This window comes from Rhineura floridana, chromosome 3 (assembly GCF_030035675.1).
Source record: "Rhineura floridana isolate rRhiFlo1 chromosome 3, rRhiFlo1.hap2, whole genome shotgun sequence".
NCBI lineage: Eukaryota > Metazoa > Chordata > Lepidosauria > Squamata > Rhineuridae > Rhineura > Rhineura floridana.
This window is the reverse complement of record NC_084482.1, coordinates 17,003,982-17,021,364: the sequence shown is the minus strand read 5'-3', so window position 1 is coordinate 17,021,364 and position 17,383 is coordinate 17,003,982. Positions and strand designations below refer to the sequence as shown.

General features: G+C 44.0%; 1 protein-coding gene across 15 annotated transcripts in view; it reads left to right on the top strand.

Annotated features, from left to right (window-relative positions):
* R3HDM2 (R3H domain containing 2) overlaps positions 1–17,383 on the top strand; it is a 203,183-nt gene that overhangs the window by 174,320 nt on the left and 11,480 nt on the right. For 10 of the 15 annotated variants that reach the window (XM_061614635.1, XM_061614628.1, XM_061614634.1 and 7 more), the window contains 6 exons: positions 134–235; positions 4,577–4,831; positions 5,478–5,604; positions 7,011–7,246; positions 9,533–9,687; positions 11,714–11,814. In XM_061614635.1, the coding sequence (XP_061470619.1) occupies positions 134–235; positions 4,577–4,831; positions 5,478–5,604; positions 7,011–7,246; positions 9,533–9,687; positions 11,714–11,814 (976 nt within the window). The remainder of the gene's footprint in view (positions 1–133; positions 236–4,576; positions 4,832–5,477; positions 5,605–7,010; positions 7,247–9,532; positions 9,688–11,713; positions 11,815–17,383) is intronic. The other 5 variants (XM_061614638.1, XM_061614636.1, XM_061614642.1 and 2 more) reach the window with 3 other exon arrangements.

Sequence of the window (17,383 nt, the reverse complement as noted above, 5' to 3'; positions counted from 1 at the left end):
TTCTGCCTTTTCTCCTCCCTACCTTTGCCTGCCCCTTTCCTCCTCCCCCTACTCCGTCCCCCTCCCTCCCTCCCTTATGCCTGGTTCTTCCTCCTCTCCTCTCCTCTCCTCTCCTCTCTTTCTCTACTGTCAGCCGGTCCCAGCTCTTCAGCCCTCTCCACAGCCTGTTCAGTACTCTCCAAGCTCCTGCCCCCAAGTCCTCCTGCCAGTCTCTCAACCCCAGCAGTACAACATGGTATTAAAACCCAACTTCTTAGATATTTTCTCTTTCTTTTTCTTTCTTTCTTTCTTTCTTTCTTTCTTTCTTTCTTTCTTTCTTTCTTTCTTTCTTTCTTTCTTTCTTTCTTTCTTTCTTTCTTTCTTTCTTTCTTTCTTTCTTTCTTTCTTTCTTTCTTTCTTTCTTTCTTTCTTTCTTTCGCTTGGCATGTATTTGTGCTTGGCTTAACCAAGGATGTGCTACATTCCAGTGCTGATTTTGTTAGCTTCTTAGTAGGTTTTTATATAATGCATTAGAATACTACTACTTAGAATCAAGATTGGCTCCACTTCAAGAGTTCTCATCTCTCAGGGGCTTCTCGGACTCCTATATATAACGCAACAAATGCACAGTTGTTGCTCGATTGTTTTATGGAATCCATATGTCTTTCCTCCAGAAAGCTCCTATTGCACTTTCCCATCCTTCCAAGAGCATATTATTGTGGATGAAAAAATAAAATGTCTTCCCCAGCCAGCGGGCCTGTTGGCAGTTTTTTTGAGTACTGCCTGAGATGTAGTTGCATGGAAGTGTCATTGGGTACCCATTGGGTAGTGCTGATGACAGCATTGATTACATGTGACCAAAGTCCATCCCTGGTTGCAATATTTTCACTGTGTTGTGTTCTTAACACCAGCCCTTGGCATGCATAGAGGGCAGTGGTGTGAGAGTTAAAACTTACGTCAAGGCAAAGTGCAGAGAAACTTTTTGTTTGGTTCTCAGCCCCACCCCACCCAACTCCTCACCACCAGTGCTTTGAAATTAGCCAGTTACTGTATATCTCCTGTAAATCTCATCTTTGCAAGCTGAGCACTCCTCCTCTTATCCCTGTAGGTAAAAGAAAGAGGAGAGAAGTAGGTGGGGGAGAACAGCAGGATGGCTGTCCTCCATCTATGTCAAGCCTCCCTACCCTCCTCCAGTGAGGATTCTTCCTTCTCCTTCCTGCATTGTGTACCAGTCTGTTATTTTTGGAGTTGATTTTACACTTTTGGTTTTGAATTAGGATTTGCAGGACTGTCCTATGAAAGCTAAGAACTCTTTCAGATGTTAGCAGCAGAACCTCACCTTGCCAACAACTGTGCACTTAAGAGGGACTTGTGTCAAATTCCAGCCCTCCAAGTGTGCCTGTATGATATGTCCTTTTTTCAAAAGCCTATTTCATTACTTTCATAGTGTAGAGGTGCATGCTTATTAAACAAAAATAAATTCAGCCGTACCGTTAAAAAGAGAATGTGTGAAAAGGGCTTAAAAAGTGGTAGGAACATGTTTTCAAATGATCATCTTATAGGCTCCTTACAATGCATCATCTATTTTTGCACCAGAATTAGATTCCCTGTTAGCTGCTCCTCACACAAAACCTCCAAATTGCTTTAGTGAGAGACCTGCTGAAGGAGAAACCTGTGGAATAGATAGCATCTGTGCACACTGTAGGCAGTTTTCCTGCTTTTGTATGAGGTGGTGGCCATAGCAGCCACTAGAGGGCACTCATCTACCTTATTCTGCACAATCAGATAAAGCAAGGTGAATGACATTTTCAATAGTACATGATACTCAGTTTGCATATAACACTGGCAGCAGTCTTTTCATCAGGAATGTTTCTGCAACAGGATAGGAATGATATGGAGTCCCACAATGTGGCCCTAATGTGTTATGACTGGATAAACTTGGTTCTGCCCCCAGCTGTATGATTCTTCAGTTTGCATAGTGCTCTTTCTGATAATATGCCAGTGTAGAGCTCATCGAAGCTGAGGGATGAGACAACTGACAAACTTGGATTTAGTCTGCTGAAGAGATGCAAGCAGTACTGAGCCCTGTGGGCCTGAAAGCCACATCCCATGTTACTCCCCCCCCATACACACACGCAGATTGTGTGTGGGGAATGAGTTTGAGAAGAATGGTAGATTAGCAAGCGATCCATAGGGTGGCAATTGGAGAAGCTTGGGGGGGGGGGAAGAGAGGCTGCCGCTGCTATCCCAAGTGGTGTGATGCTTGAGGAATTTTTCTCTAGTGTCCCCTGATTCCTCTTGTTCCTTTTCTAGAGCACACTGATTACTTGGATTGATCTGTGGGGAACTGATGCTTACAGAATTCTACCTCTTGACACAGAATACATAATGAAGGGCTTGTTTACTGGATCATGTCCCGTGCATCTCTGCCGGCATTCATTCAGATTACTCTGTGAGGCTACCTTTCCAGGAGGCAGTCAAACTTTGGATGCCACTGAGGACAGCAGAAAGGAGATCAGGTCACAATACACTGACACCGTATCTTGCGTAAGCCTCATTGAAATGAGCAGTTGCTGCAGAAGAAGCACTTGCATCCTTGCTGATTGTTTCAGTGGGATTTGCCCAGGATAATTTTTCCAGTGGAATTCTAAATGAACATTTGTATGCTTACCCCATAACACAAACGTTCTCTGGGCAGCTTACAAGAAATAAGTATAAAATTTTATATACAAAACAAAGCCATGAAATCAAAAGCAATATAAATACAACAAGAAAACTAAACTCACTGCAACTCCCCAAGTTGAAACACAGGTTTTAAAACGGAGAGAAGAGGACTACACCAGTTCTTTAAAAGAGCTATGTTAGCTGGTGCCCTATTAGGTAATGGGTGAGTATGTGTCTAGGGGATGCTATTTGCATTTTACTGCCTCAGGCAGCAACATGTCTTGGGCCAACTGTGGCAGGATAGAGAACATGGTTGGTCTGTCATAGGATGAACAATAAGATTTTGCCACTTCTTGCCAGCTGTTGGTATTTTTCACGTTTCTGTTATGGCTGCTGTTCTTCTGTTAAGCATATACAGTTAGGATCAATCATTATAGTGTCAGCTGTGGCTAGTTTTATTTTTTTTAAGTCAGATATATAGAGCAGGAGGCCCATGCTGTATCTAGCAGTGGAGATGTTCTAGACCAGAGGTGGGAAGCCTATGGCGTTACAGATGATGTTGGCCTACAACTCTCATCAGATCCAGTTAGAATGGCCAATGGTCAGGGATCGTAGGTTGTAGTCCAGCAGTATCTGGAGGGCACCATGTTAGCTACCTCTGTTCCAGGTGATGATCTTATAACAGAGGCTCCGAACTGCACCTTGCTTAGGGTTGTATCACTTGATATTTCGTTTCTATTCTGATATTAGTAACATGGAGGAAATTGTGCATTCCTTGCATTTATACCATCACACTGGCAAGCATGTCTGATTTGCTATATGTATTTGAGGTGGAGATTGGAAGTCAGTTCCAGCATCAGATTAGCATAGTAAAAAGTGCGGGACTCATCATCTGTGACAGCAAACTCAAAGGAATCCATGGTATCATACAGAGAAGTGAGATATTAACATTGAAAAATTATTTGTCAGCATTGTGAGTTAATCCAGCCCTACCTTTGTCCCCTTCTCCACTCCCTCTGATAGTAGAAAATGTGCAGTTATTCTCTGGAGTGTTATTGTCCTCAGGTTGCTGTACAGCAAATCCTTGCCCATTTTGCCTGGCTGGTCTGTCATTGCCTTGGAGATACAGCATTCTTATCCATAATAATGTGCTTAATATATGATAGCTTTGCAAAAGTTGGCCTTCCTCCGTTTTTGTGGGATGGGATTCCTGCCTCTGCTACTGCTTTCTCCCATTCTCCTCCTGCAGGTGCTGCTTGGATATGAATGCATTTTAAGCGTTTATGTTATAATTTAAATTTTTTATTTTTTATTTTTTTTCTTTTGTTGCTGCTTGTGTTTATTGTTTGTTGTCTGATTTTATTGTTGATATTTTGTATTTTAACCTTTTTGTACACCGCCCAGAGAGCCACTCGCTATGGGCGGTCTATAAATGAAACAAATAAATAAATATAAATAAATAAAATAAAAAAGCTGAACGATAGTTTTTATATTCCTTCTGTTCCCTTTTTTTTATACCATGCCTTAGGTTGCAGTTCTTGATTATGTCTGGGTATATGAAGTCAAAGAGAAGGACTAGTTTTGTCTATGCAGGGTGTCATATCCAGAATGTTATGTCACTTGCCTTGGCCTATATTTTGAAGGGACAAAGAGTCAAGGCACTAAAGTGGTATGAAAAATCATTGGGTAATCCCTCCTTCCCTCCCTTCTCCAGCTTCTGTTTCTTCAGCATGTCTGCCTTAAGCCAAATGGTCACTTTCATTGTTGTGTTGTTGTTGCATTTCTAAGAACACTTTGCCTGGGTGCCGTGCTCATTCCTTGATGCTATTTTCATTGGTGTGTGTGTATGTGGGGGAGCTCTGTGTGCACACTGATGCGAAAGGCTTGGGAAAACAATTACTCAGTTCTTCCTTCTCCTGTCCTTTGACTACAGGCCGATGAGCTGAGCAACCACTTTGGACAGATCAGCCTCAGCCGCCAGGGTTCCACAGAAGCACCAGATCCATCCTCAGCCATGTTCCAGCCGCCAATCATGTCCCAACATCCTCAGCAAACAGGATTCATCATGGCTTCCCCTGGGCAGCCAATCACTGCCTCCAACTACTCTGCCTCAGGGCACACGGCATCAGCCCAGCAGGTCCTGCAGCCCCAGAGCTATATGCAGCCTCCCCAGCAAGTAAGCAACAGAGTGAGTGCATGCAAGAGCAAGCAAGAGACTCTTAATGCATATTGACTGATGCTAAGTAATTGTTAAAAGGGATACAGAAATCCATCTCAAATAGACCTGAGATAGGCAGAGCATCAAGGTTATCTAAGCATTGGAAAGCTTTGGCTTTTGTGGCATATTTTAGACCTGATTTGCAAATACCTCCTTTAGTGCTTTTGCAGAACTACGCATTCCACTCCATCCCCATCTCCAAAGCTTCATGGGTGTTATCCAACTATGAACGATTGAATTTTCAGGGACTGCTTGTTCTGTGGGCCGATCTCTTTTCCGTATCCGTTTATTCAGTAGAGTTAAGAAAAGTCCAGAAAGCATGGGAGGATTTTGTTTTTTTAAGTGGGGGGAGGTAGTCATTCTGCAAATTCATATATGCTTTCTGTTTTGAGGGGTCTCCAAGGATCCACGGTTCCTTGCAACTCTTCCTATGTTTGACTGTGGTTCACTTGCTTGTGACAGTGTGTTTCCCATTGAGGCTAACTCCAGTCTGTTTGTTGCTGCAACTAGTGTCCTCTTGAGCAGCTTGTCAGCCGGGAGTCCAGGACTCTGCTCTGCTTTCTGCAGTCTTGTCCTTTGTCTTGTTTACTGACTGCTTCTTTTATCTTTGTGACAGATTCAGGTTTCTTACTACCCGCCTGGGCAGTACCCAAACTCTAGCCAGCAATACCGACCTCTCTCTCACCCGGTGGCCTACAGCCCACAGCGCAGCCAACAGCTGCCTCAGCAGTCACAGCAACCTGGTAAGGGGACAACACATGCAGCATTCAAAAGGGAGAAGTGTGTGTGTAGGGGAAGAGTAGCACTTTAGTGCTATCAGGGAGATCCAATACATCTTGCCCTTTCTTGGAGCCCAGAAGGAGTCAGCCTATTTATAGAGCGTAGATCATGTGCATGTTAAAGATCTTTGTGAGAATGAATTTAGCTAGCTGTAAGGCCTGAATGGGTAGCATATGTTCCTTTGGGTCACAGGTACCTGAGGATATTACTACCCTTCAATATTACATACAGGTCTGACAACTGATCTAAAACATATGCACACAAAGGGGTTGTAAGCTTTAATCAATATTTTAGGTAGATTAATCAAATAAAACTAGAGTTGATTATCAGGGAGGGTTCATGTAAACAAGCTGGCTGAGATTTTAAAGCAAACTTATTCAGGGGTGTTTGCAGGCTTTGCAGGAGGGTTCTTCCTCTGAAGCTTTGAATCTCTGGCCTGCAAGGTGTGAATGGGAGATGTCTGGAGAAACTGGATACTCTTTGGGCCAAAAGTACATACTTTGCTAAATGTGCAGCTGCTGCAGCAAAATAGCAGCCACACATTTAGCAACTCCTCTCCATCTTGTCTCATATCATGATGTCTCAACATTCTGAATTTCCTCTCCTCTCATGATTCCAGGGTGCACTATAAGTTTTTACTAGATGTTATAGGGCAGAGGTGGGGAACGTGTGGCCCTCCATATTGTGCTGGACTCCAACTCCCATCAGCCTTAGTTAGCTCGGCCAATGGTCAGGGATGATGGGAGCTGTAGTCTAGCAATACCAAGAGGGCCACACGTTCCCTGTCCTTGTTACCGAGGGAAATAAGGAGCCAAACATGCAGTTACTGTGCTTGGTGATAGCCATGCATTTAGTATGACATGTAGTTTGGCCCCCCACCTTAGCTGACATCAGTGTCTCCCCAGCTTGATAAAGTCTCAGATCTCCCAGCAGAAGGTCGTGTAGTCCAACTCACTTTTTCAGTGCCATACACATGTGCATGCTGGAGGTGTCTGTGGATGATGAAGGGATGTCCTTAGGGCACCAGTAATGTATTCTACTGGGTACCTCAAGTACTGAGATATGATGGCTGTGTAGCCAAACTGAGACTAGTGAGGTACAAGTGAGGGGAGGGGGGATCCAAACGCTTTAGGCAATCCCAAAGTTGGCAGATTTAGACAAAATATTTGGGGGGGGGAACCTAGGGGGTAATTCCCCCTTTTAAAAAATAGCCTGATGGGGACTGAGTATCCTTAGTGACCACAGAATGTTGTTTGTTGGGGGAGAGGGGTGGAATGAAATGGAGCATCCTGGAAGAAGGCATGGCTGTGAGGAACACAGTAGTTCCCGCTGGTAAATTATTAACCTTCACCCTCTTGCTCTGATGCAGGTTTACAGCCAATCATGTCCAACCAGCAACAGACATACCAAGGTATGATAGGAGTGCAACAATCACAAGGCCAGAGCCTCCTCGGCAACCAGCGTGGCAACATGGGTGGCCAGATGCAAAGCATGATGGCTGTGCAGCAGTCTCAGAGCCAAAACCTCCTCAACAGCCAGCGAGGAAATATGGGCAATCAGATGCAAGGCCTGATGACTCAGTACACTTCACTGCCTTCATATCAAGTGAGTGGCAATAAAAGAAAGAAGAGTGATGGGAAGGGCAAGGGACCTTGAAAGTGGCAATCTGGTAAGGCAGAAGTGAATTCACACTTTTTTTGGCCAGTTGGATAGTTTGGAGAACTATCTCATGCTCTTTTTAAAGGTATAGACGCAATTCACAAGATACATGACTTGGGGAAGGGCTGATTGTTACAATAAAACAGCCACCCCTTGTCCAATTTCCCGTTTCCGCCTTTTGTAATGTATGGCCATGGCTCATGGCAGAGTACACACTTTGCATGCAAACAGTCCCAGGTTCAATTCCTGTTATCTCCTGGAAGGGCTGGGAATGGCCCTTATCTGAAACCCAGGAGAGCAGCTGCCAGTAAGTGTCAACAGTGCTCAGCTAGGTGGGCCATTGGTCTGACACTCAGTGTAAGGCAACTTCCTGTGTCTTGTGTTCACCTGATATTTCCATGTTGCAATATCTACCACCAGTGTTGGCCAAAAATGTGAGATGGAGTGAAGAAATGTGCAACTTAAAGGCATCAGGGGATTGGTATGTTTTACTGCATGTTAATAAAGGGGGAGGAGAACCTTGATATTTATCGTAACGCAGGAATGGGGAACCTTTGACCCTCCAGATGTTGGTGAACTACAACTCCCATCAGGCCTAGCAAGCATAACCAATGGCCAGGGATGAGGAGAGTTGTAGTCCAGCAACATGTGGAGGGCCAAAGGTTTACCATACCTGTCATAAAGGGTCATTTTGCCCTTCTTTTATAACTCATTTTTTTAAAGACTTCTTTAAAAAAAAAATTCAGCCCATCACTTTGAGGTGGTTCACAAAAACAATGAGGCAATACTAACGATAATACCTAAAATAGATAAAAACCTGTTTACTGGTCTGAAAACTGCAGGTAGCTGCTGAAGTTGAAAGTAATCTGTGACAAACTAACCCAGGAGGTTGAGCTCCCTAATTCCATTTCCAAAGGCTTGTAAAAATAAGTGGGCTGTTTTCCCCCCACTTTTTTTTCTTTTCTGGTAACCTCAGCGCCATGCCTATTATGGGAAGCTGTTCCAGAGCCACAGGGTGATTAGCAGTAACAGTATGCCAAGTGTTGTACTGAATGTGAGAAAATTAACAGGCCTAATTCCAGAAGTCTACATAACACACACCCAAAGGTCTGGACATTTGACACATGTACTTACCACCATATCACAAACCACTTGGCAGAATTTTGTAGGGCGGGGCAGGGAGGGAGAAGCATATAAGGCCTTGCCAGCTATATGGAGTCAGTTAGGCAGTTTTCTGGGTTGTGACTCTGGCCAGATAAGATATACGGGGGGGGGGGGGAACACAAATGTTTTTCCACCTGGAATGCCTTTTTTTTGTACACTTACTAGGGAGAATCATACAAATTTTTGCGGAAGATTATGAGGTCAAACTAACTGCATCAACATTATTAGAAACTCTGCTCATTCTTTGCAAAAGTGGTAATGGTTTATCTAAAGTATTTTAAAATCTTCAGTAGATCAGGAATTCTAAATATCCCTAATATGCTCTATATGCAGCAATTAATTCAGTTAATTTATTTGTTTAAACCACACAAAAAAATTGCAAATAATGTCCTATCTTGGGTGGGAAAACTCATGCCCCTCCAGATGTTGCTGGACTTCAAATCCCATCATCCCTGACCATTGGCCATGCCAACTGGGCCTGATGGGAGTTGGAGTCTGACAACATCTGGAGTGCCACAGGTTCCCCACTCCTGCCGTATCTGATTGCGTATGGGATGCAGTTCAGTGTTTTACTACAACAGTGAACGCCTATTTTAGAGTGAACAGCTAGCCAATCAGTGTATTTCAGCAATCCAGATTATATCAAATTTTCACTGCCATTTCTTTGTCAGGTGATTACTTTGGCAAGCTGCCACAATTGTTGGAATACATTTGCACCTTATTATTTGCAACAAGATAACAAGGCACAGATATACTTAATTTTCATCCGTTTGGAATTTGTATTCAGGCTTTTGTCCTGGACTAAGTTAAGACCTAGTAAAAGAAGCCTAGAATTCATGAAATATTGGAAGGCAAGAGCAGGAGGGCTTGGCACCTGCTTAAATTGAATTCTAGAATTCCATTTGCTAGGATTTTCATTTAAAGGCCAAACCTTGAAGGTCACATACATTTCTGCCATGCAGATGTTCCTCCACCAATATTGTCTACATTCAGTGTCTCCTTCAATTATGTTGTCGTCTTTCCCCTTACATAATCTGTTCTCTCCCCTTTCCCTTTTCCCCCAAGCAGGTCCCAGTGGCTAATGAGTCTCAGAGCGTGGTCCAACAGCCTTTTCAGCAGCCTGTGCTGGTACCAGCAAATCAATCTGTTCAAGGAGGACTGCAAGCTGGAGGGATGCCAGTTTATTACAGTGTTATCCCGCCAGCCCAGCAGAATGGCACCAGGTAAGAGGGTGGGTTGAGGTCCTGTACAGTGTCCTCCTTTGGCAGATAACAGATTGGTGACCACTAGAATGAGGGCCTTCATAGCTGTGGCATCTTTTCTTTGGAACTCCCTTTCTCAAGATACCTGCAAGGCTCTTTCCTTGATGGTTTTTAGAAAGCAAGGCGAAACTTCTCATTATAATTCCAGGCTTTTGATGGACAGAAGAATGAATTCTTTTAGTCCAGGGGTGGGGAACCTTTTCGGGGCCAAACCTGACAGGTGAGTAGGGTGATGTCAACTGATGGTCAGGTGGGTGTGGTTTGGGGAAAATGCCCTTGTGAGCCAAATTGGACTCCCTGATGGGCCAAAGTTAGTCTGCTGGCTGAAGGTGCCCCCCCCCCCCAGTTTTAGTTCTTTGTATGGTTTTGAAGTCTGGTTATGACATTATGTTTTCAGAAATTAGTTTTTTGAATTTCTTTTTGATTTGGTCATATAATTTGGTTTTTATTGTATACTGCTCAAGGGTTTGTTAGCAAAGTTGGCAGGGTAGGAATTTAAGAAGTAACAGTAGAATAAAATGAGAGAGAGAGAGAGAGAGAGAGATTTATATATTACCTTTCTGTAAAGAAAATAATATCCAAAGTGGTTTAAAAAATACAACATGAAATAATAGCAAGCACAATTTAAAAAATTGCAGAACAAAAGCAGTCAGATAAAAGAACAAGGAAATATGAACCCAGCCTCCAGAAATGTATAGAACTGGGTTTGTATGTCTAAGTCTAGAAAATATAATGCCAAAATAAATAAATAGAAAAAGATTATTCAGCTTTAATCTCCTCAGACAAATATCATGTATATAAAACACAGGGGGGAAAATATATGCCAGTGAATAAAATATCCAAAGGTCAGCCAGTTAGTTTGCTATTTTATCCCAGCTAAAAGAACAATCGGTGATGCTTTCATAGCTGAGATCAATCCCAAAAAGATTTGCCTACTTTAACCAAGTTAGATGGTGACTATAGAAAGTTGGGAGATTAGATGCTTTGACCATTTGTATGTACGCCCTGCAGACCTCTTTGGCTGTCTTTCTGATTTTCTGTAAGTGATCAGGTGAACAACTTGTAGACCTCTCTGGGATAGGGCATAAATTAATCATGTGTTTAATCACTCTCCTGGTCACCATCGGTGAGTTTGTGGAATTCCCTCCAGGCAAGTGATTGTGCTGGCGAAGCAGGGAGAGAGAACTCTGCTTTGCCAGTCTGATTGCCATTCATACCAGCTACAGAGTGAGTGAAGCCACTTCCTTCATGGAAGCCAATCAGGCTGTCAGATCAGGTACAGAGCTCTCTGCTTCACCCGTCAGACTAGCAAAGCAGAGAGCTTGGTCCCTACTTCGCCAGCACAGTTGGCTTCTGTGCAAGCAACATTCAAGCCAACTCTAGCTGCACCTGCTGTGTAGGCTCTAGAGGCATTCTGGGCAAATGGGGTGGGTGGGTAACGAACTGAAGCAAAACGATCTTTCCCATGTTGCCACCTGGTAAGAAGGAGAGAGGAGCAACGAGAGTGGCAGAGGAGGAGGAGAAAGTAGGGTCATGAGAGAGAGAGGGGTGTCAGCTGCACTTCTGCTAGATTTCAAGCTTTTTACTAGCCTTTTTATTCAGAAGAGACCCTCCCTCAGTAAAACGCAGGCAAGTTGTTGTTTTTGCGGGCTAGTAACTCCTGGGGCCTTTGTAACAAGCTGATATAAATACCAGTCTTATGCAGCCAGCTAGACAAGGGAGGCGGGTGGGGGGAGCCCCTATGTGTATTGGAGAATGTATTGCATGTCCCTCCCCACCCCACCCCTGCAGCACTGAATAAGCATTCCCCTTAATTGAAAGATGATCAGAGCAGGAATCTCAGTAATTAGCATTAAACCAATGAATGGTGCTGGAAATTACCCAGTGCAACTGGCCTTGGGAGTGGCTGCCTCTCAGGAGAAGCACAGCTGTTGTCTCCATCATGCTGCTTCTGCTGCCTCATCAGATCTCCCTCTTTCTTTCGCAGCCCTTCGGTTGGCTTCCTGCAGCCTCCTGGGGCAGAGCAGTACCAGATGCCTCAGTCCCCTTCGCCCTGCAGCCCACCACAGATGCAGCAGCAGTATTCAGGTAAGACAGATTATGTTACTACCTTGGGAGCAGCCAATCTGGCACAATGTGATATGTAAACACCTGCAGAGAATGCTGAAACCAGGATGCTATGTGGTCACCAGCTGTCCATCACCAGACCCTAATGATAAATGCTCTTGTTGCCAAAAACTGGAGGAGCATGACATTAAGTGTGCGTTATGGCCGGATTTCAGACTGTTCACTCCCAGCATTTGGTGCAATATCAACATAGTTGCTCCTGCCTCATATAATCCATAAGTTACCTATCCGCATACACCCTGTTCCATAGAATATCTCTTCACTTTTTCCTCTGTGACATGTTAACCTCATGAAAGCATAGTTGCCATGAAAAGGTGGTTAGCACCTCTCTGGTCCAAGATCAGAGAGTAATGGGTCTGTTGTGTGGATCTATGAGATAGTCCCCAGTTTTCTACCTGTGTGTTTGTGTGGTTGAAACCAATTAACTAGGAGCTGATTCCCTGCGCTCTCTCATCTCTTTTTAACACCCAACCTTAACCTACTGCCACCATGCCATTGCTCTTGAATCAAGAGCTGTAAGAGAACTGGTGGCCGGCATAGCCACTTCTGTCCCTGTGTCAGGCTTTGCATGCTGCTCTTTTCATTTATTTATTTATTTTATTCAATTTTTATACCGCCCACAGCCAGAAGGCTCTCTGGGTGGTGCACAACAGTAGGTAAAATACAATAAAATCACATAAAAAACACTAAAAGGCAAACATATTAAACAATTAAACAATCTGGTACATATTAAAAACTAATAAAATATATTAAAATGCCTGGGAAAATAAAAAGGGTTTGACCTGGCGCCAGAAAGATAGAAGTGTAGGCGCCAGACGTACCTTGTCGGGGAGACTGTTCCATAATTCGGGGGCCACCACTGAAAAGGCCCTGGATCTTGTTACAACCCTCCGAGCCTCTCTATGGGTCGGAACTCGGAGGAGGGCCTTTGATGTTGAGCGTAGTGAGCGGATAGGTTCGTATCGGGAGAGGCGTTCCACCAGGTACTGTGGTCCCGCGCCGTGTAAGGCTTTATAAGTCAAAACTAGCACTTTGCATCTGGCCCGGAAACGAACAGGTAGCCAGCGCAAACGAGCCAGAACAGGTGTTATATGTGCGGACCGTCTCGTCCTCGTCAGCAGTCTGGCTGCTGCGTTTTGCACTATCTGTAGTTTCCAAACTGTCTTCAAAGGCAGCCCCACGTAGAGTGCATTTAACAGAAGGGAGGCAGCTCTTCACGTAGCCTGACGTGGTGACAGCCAGTCCTAGGTTGCTCTCTCTGTCTCTCTCTCAGCCCTAATTGGTGTTAAGCACAGAGTGCTCCGTGGGCAGCTTACATGCATGGCTCAGCTTCTCCCCCTTATAGAAAAAAACGCTGCTTACTAGTTGGAACACTGAGGCTTTTGCCAGGGGTAATTGCTGATGTTCTTGGGCCAGTGGCAATCTTCAAGGGTGATTTTAGGTAATAGAAATTGCAATAGTCACTGGCTCACATTCAAGCACAGACAAAATATTTGACGCCTTGTGGAACAACTTAGTCTAGCTGTTGGCTTTTGTTTTATAGGAATCTTTTCCATTGGGCCTGATTAAAAACAAGGTCTCAGGTGCTCTCTTGTGGGTAAATAGAGTTTTTGGGGCAGCATTTCCCTAGCTAGTTAATGAGTAGACTAGGAATCCTACGGTGTAATCAGTGCTATAATGTATTAGGTTTGGACATGGTATTCCAAGGTTCAAATCCCAGCTAAGCTGCAAAGGTCTTTGAATGGCTCAGGCTCCAATCACTGCCCCTCTCTCTAACTTCCCTCATAGGCTATGGGGCTCAGTTTTAGATTTGTTGTAGCTTGCTTTGCACCCATTGGGAAAGATAAGAAAGGTATATCTCAAGGTTTCATTTCCATAGTTGAAGAAGTGGAAAAGTTGGGATCTTTCACAAGTCTTTCAGCTGAGAAATGTTTTTGTTTTTCCCTTATGTTGGTGGGGAGAAGAGATAGGAGGGAGGCAGGTCAAAAGGGCATATAGCAGCCTGAGAAAAGGGCAAAAGGTCTATGAAAAATATGGGGCTACCTCATTAATACCCCCTCCCAAAAGACATTTTGGCAGCAACTTCTCAAGGACTGCTCCCAAGCTCTGGCACTCCTTGCCAATGGAGGCCCATCTAGCCCCTGCTGGGATGAACTTCCGCAGGCAGGCAAAGATGTTTTTATTTAGACAGATCTTTGCCCATAAGCTGATTTGTAAATGTTTTAAATGTGTTGCAACTATTATCAACTGGTTTTTTTGCTGATGCTTTACTTGCTGTGTCTTTTTGCGTTCTTTACCTTGCATTTTATTTCTGGTTGACATTAATGAAATTGTGTTGTTAACTACTTTTAGCACAATTTGGTGGAAATATGGATACAATTTTTAATAAACAAACAGCATTTAGCATGGCAGGAATGGGCTCAGTAGCCCTAAATGGCTACTCCTATTCAACGGTTGTGAGAGGGCTGTGGTCGTCACGCCCCAGCACAGAGTGGGCGGAGGGAGAGATGGTCAGGAAAGAGCTCACACTTCTCTTAGCCATAGTCTGTGCCTCTGTGTGGAAGTTAGTATCGTTCTTCAAGAGCTGTCGGGGAATAGGACTACCCAGCCTCGCTTGATCGTTTCTCCCCATGTATATCCTGCATTCCGTGAACCTGCCTGAGCATAGAACCGAAGCTTTAGTGCTGACTGGATCCCATGCATTTTCTTGTGGCTGCTTTTGAACTTGTGAATATCTGCAAGCTTGAGGGAACTTTTATCAGATTCAGCAAAGGTTTTCCAAAACATTGCAACTGAGTTTGTGGCACCACCTTGTAGCACTGGTGTACCAGTGTACTATTCTTCTGGGTTATAGAATCATAAAATAGTAGGGTTGGATGGAGCCTATAAGCATTGAATCCAAGCCCCTGCTTAATGCAGGAATCCAACTTAAACCATACCCAACAGGTGGCTGTGCTGCCTCTTGAATGCCTCCAGTGTTGGAGATCCCATCACCTCCCTAGGTAATTCCACTGTTGTACCACTCAAACAGAAAGTTTTTCCTGATGTTCATCCAAAATCTGGCTTCCTGTAACTTATTTATTATTATTTATTATTATTTGATTTCTATCCTTGAGCCCATTATTCTGTGTTCTGTACTCTGGGATGATCAGCAAGAGATCCTAACCCTCCTCTGTGTGGCAACCTTTAGAGTACTTGAAGAATGTTACCATATCTCCCCTCAGTCTTCTCTTCTCAAGGCTAAACATGCCCAGTTCTTTCAGTCTCTTCATAGGGCTTTGTTTCCAGTCCCCTGATCATCCTTGTTGCCTTCCTCTGAACCTGTTCCAGTTTGTCTGCATCCTTCTTAAAATGTGGTGTCCAGAACTGGACGGATTATTCAAGATGAGGCCTAGCCAGTGCCAAATAGAGGGGAACTAGTACTTCATGCGATTTGGAAACTGCACTTGTGTTACTGTAGCCTAAAATAGCATTTGCATTTTTTGCAGCCACATCCCGCTGTTGGCTCATATTCAACTTTTGATCAACAGCAATTCCAAGATCCTTCTTGCATGTAATATCTCTGAACCAAGTATCTCCCATCTTATAACTGTGTTCCTTCACTCTATGGCAAGACTTGTAGAAAGCCTCAATGTGCCAGGAATGTACTTTTGAATCTAGTAACTCGAGTCTTGCTAACATCTGAAGGTACTTCTCATTTTCCAGTGCTGAAGTAGTAGAATGCAGGGTAGCTCCTTTCAAGTAGCTACTGTAATGGCTGGATTTTTTGAGCAAAAGGCAAGACCAGCAGAATTGTGGGTGGAGGTGTTTGGCTTTGGGAGTGAGCTGACAGCCACCATCATCATTTCCTTCATGGTATTTTTTTTCTTGGTTTGGAGCAAGGGACAGCAGCTAAAGCCTATACCTACTTTCTTCCAGGGGAACTAGTGGCCGTATGCTGAGAAGAGAAAGAGACGAGAGCAAGTGTACTGGCTTTGATGTATTCATGTCATCTGTCTGTTTTTCTCACTTGGCTGCAGTTGTGTTTGTCCTGGACACTTGGAATGTAAAGCCATCCCAGACACCATGTTCAGCCTACGTGAAGAGCTGTCCAGGGTCACTACAGTTCACCATGCTTCATGGTGAATGGGCATTCATGCTGTGAAATGGCATGAAACTACCTATAAGGCTTCTACCACCACTGAGTTAGCAATGTATAGTTTCATACCCACTCACTTATAGTTAAAAACAATAATGTGGGCAACCACAATCAGCATCTTTTGCTTTGGTGCCAAGCTGCCTACTCCAAACCTGGAAATGAGCAACTCCCTAGCTGCTTTCAGGGCCAGCTCTACTGTTGGACAGAGTGAAGCAGCCATCTCAGATTATAGGAAGCAGGAAGTGGCAGTAAAGTACAGTATTGGAAGAGGGAGAGAGAGCTGTGTGTGCCACATGGCCAGCCCTCCAACCCCTAAGCTAGCCTACTGCCCACAAGAGCAGTGGGGAGCACTGGCCCACCACCCACTGGAAGTCAATTTTGACTACCTGTCTAGTCAATTTCTGCACATGGAATGAATGGGGGCACCATTTTGTCCTTTTACTCAGGTAGTAAATGTCTCAGCCGGCTGTACTGTTCCTCGGATCGACCTCCTAGCAACCCTCCCACAAGAATTTGTCCCATCAGTGATCTATGAAGCTCCTTAGTCTGTTTGATCCTTGTTACCCTCCTGAAGGGGCAGTGAAAGCTTCTCAACAGGCATAGGGAAACTTGGGCTGTGTCAGCAGAATTACTTCACCAAACGGGTGGGTTTTGTTGTTGGCTCTCCACAAAATGAAAGAAATGTACAAACATCTGATTGTGTTTTGTGTTGACACAGTGTGGATGACATCCTGTTCCTTGCCTGCTCCCTTGCAAGAGAACCTGGGGTCAAGTAGGGTTTTTTTTAACAAACTTTCTCAACCTGCATCCTTAGCCAGTTCCCAATTATTATTTTAAATACAAAAACTGTGATAACGGGGAGAGAGACAGAGAGACTCAAGCCTTTAAATTCTAAACTTTTAAAGACTGGCAAAGGCTGTCAGTATGAAGCTGCATGGTGTAGATATGAAACTGCAAGATGGCAAGAGCTAGGGCTTATGAGAAGGTTTTCAGGGAAGCTTGTGCTAATAAGAGGTTTCCATCCCTCATGCTTGTGGCGGTTAGATTAGATAACTAATGCTGTGAAGAAATCAAGTATATTTACACATCATAGAGAAAACATGCAGGCTGGCAGGCAAACAATACAGAAACACTTCCTGGAAAAACCTGATCAAAAACCCTCCTTATGTGTGGCAGACAGAGACTGGTGTTTTTCATATGTCACAGTAAGGTAAACTGTGGCTTACCATGAATGAGCAAGCATGCTGGTACACATTGGTCAAATGTCACCCCTCCCTTTCCCAAGCTGACTTAGCATTTCATGCAAACCAGCACTCATGGTTTGTTTCTCTCCAAACAAACAAGATGAACACAAGAACAAATCATGAAGCATGAACCGCTCTGAATTGGAGT